Source organism: Austrofundulus limnaeus, unplaced genomic scaffold (assembly GCF_001266775.1).
Source record: "Austrofundulus limnaeus strain Quisiro unplaced genomic scaffold, Austrofundulus_limnaeus-1.0 Scaffold4, whole genome shotgun sequence".
NCBI classification, from domain to species: Eukaryota; Metazoa; Chordata; class Actinopteri; order Cyprinodontiformes; family Rivulidae; genus Austrofundulus; species Austrofundulus limnaeus.
The window spans coordinates 3,291,585-3,295,264 of record NW_013952406.1 but is presented as its reverse complement, the minus strand read 5'-3'; the positions used below and the strand labels follow the sequence as shown (position 1 = coordinate 3,295,264).

At 38.1% G+C, this 3,680-nt stretch overlaps 2 protein-coding genes across 3 annotated transcripts in view; one reads left to right on the top strand and one right to left on the bottom strand.

Moving 5' to 3' along the window:
- The window catches only part of mrm2 (mitochondrial rRNA methyltransferase 2), a 2,930-nt gene extending 2,322 nt beyond the window's left edge, over nucleotides 1-608 (bottom strand). The window contains exon 1 of the mRNA XM_014023568.1: nucleotides 271-608. Within this exon, the coding sequence (XP_013879022.1) occupies nucleotides 271-565 (295 nt within the window). The 5' untranslated portion in view covers nucleotides 566-608. The remainder of the gene's footprint in view (nucleotides 1-270) is intronic.
- A 240-nt stretch (nucleotides 609-848) lies between these two features.
- Nucleotides 849-3,680, top strand: part of nudt1 (nudix (nucleoside diphosphate linked moiety X)-type motif 1) — a 5,492-nt gene continuing 2,660 nt past the window's right edge. The window contains exons 1-3 of one of the 2 annotated variants that reach the window (XM_014023589.1): nucleotides 849-946; nucleotides 1,066-1,231; nucleotides 3,177-3,322. In XM_014023589.1, the coding sequence (XP_013879043.1) occupies nucleotides 1,080-1,231; nucleotides 3,177-3,322 (298 nt within the window). In that variant the 5' untranslated portion in view covers nucleotides 849-946; nucleotides 1,066-1,079. Of the gene's footprint in view, nucleotides 993-1,065; nucleotides 1,232-3,176; nucleotides 3,323-3,680 lie in introns of both variants that reach the window. The other variant, XM_014023581.1, reaches the window with a different exon arrangement.

The window sequence follows — 3,680 nt, the reverse complement described above, 5'->3', positions numbered from 1 at the left end:
GGCTGGCAGGAAAGTTGACATTTTAAACCTTAATATAAAAATCGATACAGGGCTTTAGAATATCGATACAGTATCGGGAAATGAAATATCGCGATATTTCAGCGTATCAATATTTTCTTACACCCCTAATGGATATTATAAAATATTGTTTCTTTATTTCTTTCGCCTGAAGCTTACATGTTAATTACGTTTCTTTATTTTTAAAAAATATATCTAAAATATACGACTATACATGAGTACCCCCTGCTGGGCTGATTAGCTTGCCCTCACTTGTCCCGGCGGAGTTGACCCTCTGCACAGCCACCTGGCTCCAGGCTCCAGGGGCAGCACCGCAGTCCACCACGCTGTAACCCGGTCGTAGTATATGGAACTTGTCGTCTATCTCCAGCAGCTTGAAGGCGCTTCGGCACCGATAGTTTAGTTCGTGAGAAGCTTTCACATACGGGTCTTTAAGCTGCCGCGCCAGCCAGCGATGCTCCACGGCTGATTTCCCACTATGCTTATGCTTCTTCATTAAACTCAACGAGGAGTGAAAACATCTCCTTTGTACAGATGACCTCCACATTGTGCTMCGGCTTTGCTATACCGCCAAATGCGCATGCGTAAAAAACGTACACGATTTATTTGCGTCCCCTCATTCTGAAACATAAARAGTAGGTTCCTACATAATTGTTCTCAACAAAGATGGTTTTCAGCTGCTAAACCCCATACYAATGCTAAATAAATATTTAAAATTTAAATTGATAGCTAAATAATAAGCGCTTGACTATACATGTCTTATATAACTCAATGTTTGCAAGCTATGCGCTACGTGTTTCTTGTCGGACATATTTCAAGGAAGGACGTCATGTTTAGCAGATCTCACAAATAAATGATGGACCACTTTTCCGGCCCCTCGCGTTAATTGGAGTCCATCCGTGTGTCATGTGATCATGTAGTGACGTCTGTAAGTTCAACGCGGGAGTCTCATTTGTTTTGTTTTTACTAACAAGGTAAATGTTTATGTTGACATGATTGAGCGTTCAGCTTTAGTTTCTGCTAATGTTTGCTGTGTGTCTGTATCAGAGTCCCAGGTCACAATGTTGAGCTCCAAGCTGCTGACTCTGGTTCTGGTGGTCCAGCCGGGCAGGGTTCTGCTGGGCATGAAGAAGCGCGGGTTCGGGGCAGGAAAGTGGAACGGGTTCGGGGGCAAGGTTCAACCTGGGGAGAGTATTGAAGATGCTGCTAAAAGGTGCATTTGGCTCATGCAATTCTTCTCATGCGTCAAAAAATCATTTTAGGATTAATATTTGATATTTTTTAGCATCCCGTAAAAAGTTAGAGTGCATGTGTTAATGAGAGAATAGAAAAACAGAGAACAAATTGTTGATGTCAGAGTATTTTTAAGTCTKGAAGGAAATTAATATTGCAGTCTGAACAATGTGTGACTAATCTGTAAAAGGTTTGCTCCCTAACTGAAGGAATGAAGCCCTGCAGCCAATTAGGCCAAGTCCAAATCTGRTCATTTTCTTCCACGCAGACCAGATCTTAGTACAGGATTGTTACATTTAGACATTTTATATCTACATTGACGTACTTGGTAGAGGTAAATATATTAATTTTCTTCTGTTCTGCTGAACATCTAATCTGGGAAATGAATCAGATCCCAATGCACCATGCTGATAGATTTAAAAACAACCTTGTGTCAAACGTTGCGCTGGCATTAACGTGAAAGTTCAGCATCTAAAAGAAGCAGCATTAATTAAAACACTGTGGGTAAAAGGGAGCTTTAAGTTGAGGTTGGAAATACAAATAAGTCTGCTTACAATTATCTTGAAATTTAAGTGTTTTGTTCAGGCTTTTAATCCTAGTTAACTTAAGCATACAAAATGGAATATTTAGGGATGTGGATACAATTATTATCCCATACRGATATCAACTTTGATAGTGGATTTAAAAAAAACGTTAAAAACTCTACCAAAAACACCAAAATCATGGGATTATCTCAAGTTTAAAAGGAAGTTATGGATGTTTGTTTAGGTTTAATCAAGCTCATGATTTCTGCCGCAATTCATAGCTGAACCAATAGAGTCTTTGTGACCATCTGTTTTTGCTCCCAACTTCCTTAATGTTCAAGATATTTCCATGAAATTTCAGGGAAAGATCCATATTTTTTGTAGGAAGCATCTTGTATCCTTAAAACAATAAAAACATTTCAAAATCCAATGTAAAAATTGCAGAAATTTTTTTTAAAATAGTGTTACAAGGCTCATGTCACTAAACTGCAACATCAAATCAAATCCARGTGTCTTGGAAAACCAGGAAATGAAAACCATTTAAAAACCATGTGGACGTTTGTTTTGTAAGCAAAGCTTCTCAACCAATGACAGCGTGCGAAATGTGTCAAGTGACGAAGACGAGCGTCAACACTCTGCTGACATGGGCCTTTGTGTAACAACAAAAAACATCAGTGTTTCAGATCATAATCGAATTTGAACAAAGGCTGATAAAATAATGTTCTTAATGTAAGCTTACCTATTCAAAGGGTCACTAGAAAAACTCGAATGATTGAATTTGATCCCATTTTCAYTAAAGTGGTTCTTCACAATGCATTGACAGAAATGAAAACCTCAAACYAGTCTGCAGCTAACTACCGGACGTCAGCACAGATTGTTGAAATTCATCACAGCAGCTGCTGAGGATACGTCAACATCCCTAAAATATGTCCTGGAAACATTGATATTAGAACTAGGGTTGGGCAAAATCATATTGTGTACAATTAATTGTCAGAAAAACTTTAATTAATTATTTTTGGCACTAATATGATTAATACCACCGGGCAGACCGACTCGATGCTCCTCTCTGCTTCAAATATGACGAACATTGAAAAAAAGTTCTGTAATTTATTTATCATAACTCTGGTTTTACTTGGTCTATTCAACACCATTTAAAATGATTGTATAGTCTAAAGTCTGTACCTTTGACACAATTTGGAACAGATTTTTATAGAGAGCAAATCMTTCCCACTAGAGTGATTTAAACTGGTCATGTGACTAGGGCAAGCAGGCGTCCAAGGGATTAATCGACATATTAATCGTTATCAACTAAATACTACAATTTTGATTAAATTTGCTGCCAATATCGCTCAACCCTATTTGTGTTTTTTAATGCTCATTCAGAAATTTACTTTGTTTCAGGGAACTTGAGGAGGAAAGTGGCCTCACTGTGGACGCACTGGAGAAGATAGGAAATATCAAGTTTGAGTTTGTCGGGGAAACACAGCTGCTCGATGTCCACATCTTCAGAGCCGACGCTTTTAACGGGGAACCAACAGAATCCGATGGTAGGAGAAATGGAAGTGTTTGGGTTTTTTTTTTTGTTTGTTTTTTTAATTTTATTTTAGAAACCAAATTCCTTATGAATTAACAGGAAGACGAGTGAGCAGAGAGAAAGTAGTTTGTTTTAACTCAATAGAACTACTGTATGTCCTGATGCATCTCAGTAATCCAGGTAAAAAATCAAAAAGAAAAAAATTGTACAGGTCTTCTGGATGGGTTCTTCTCAAAACGTTTCGTCTCTCCTCCAAAAGACTTCTTCAGTTTGAGAGTTTCAGGCAAAATTCAGGCTTTTAAGCACTGCCTCCATGTGACTGATACTCACATCACATGGCTATCATTGACACCTAATTAGCACCTATTGTT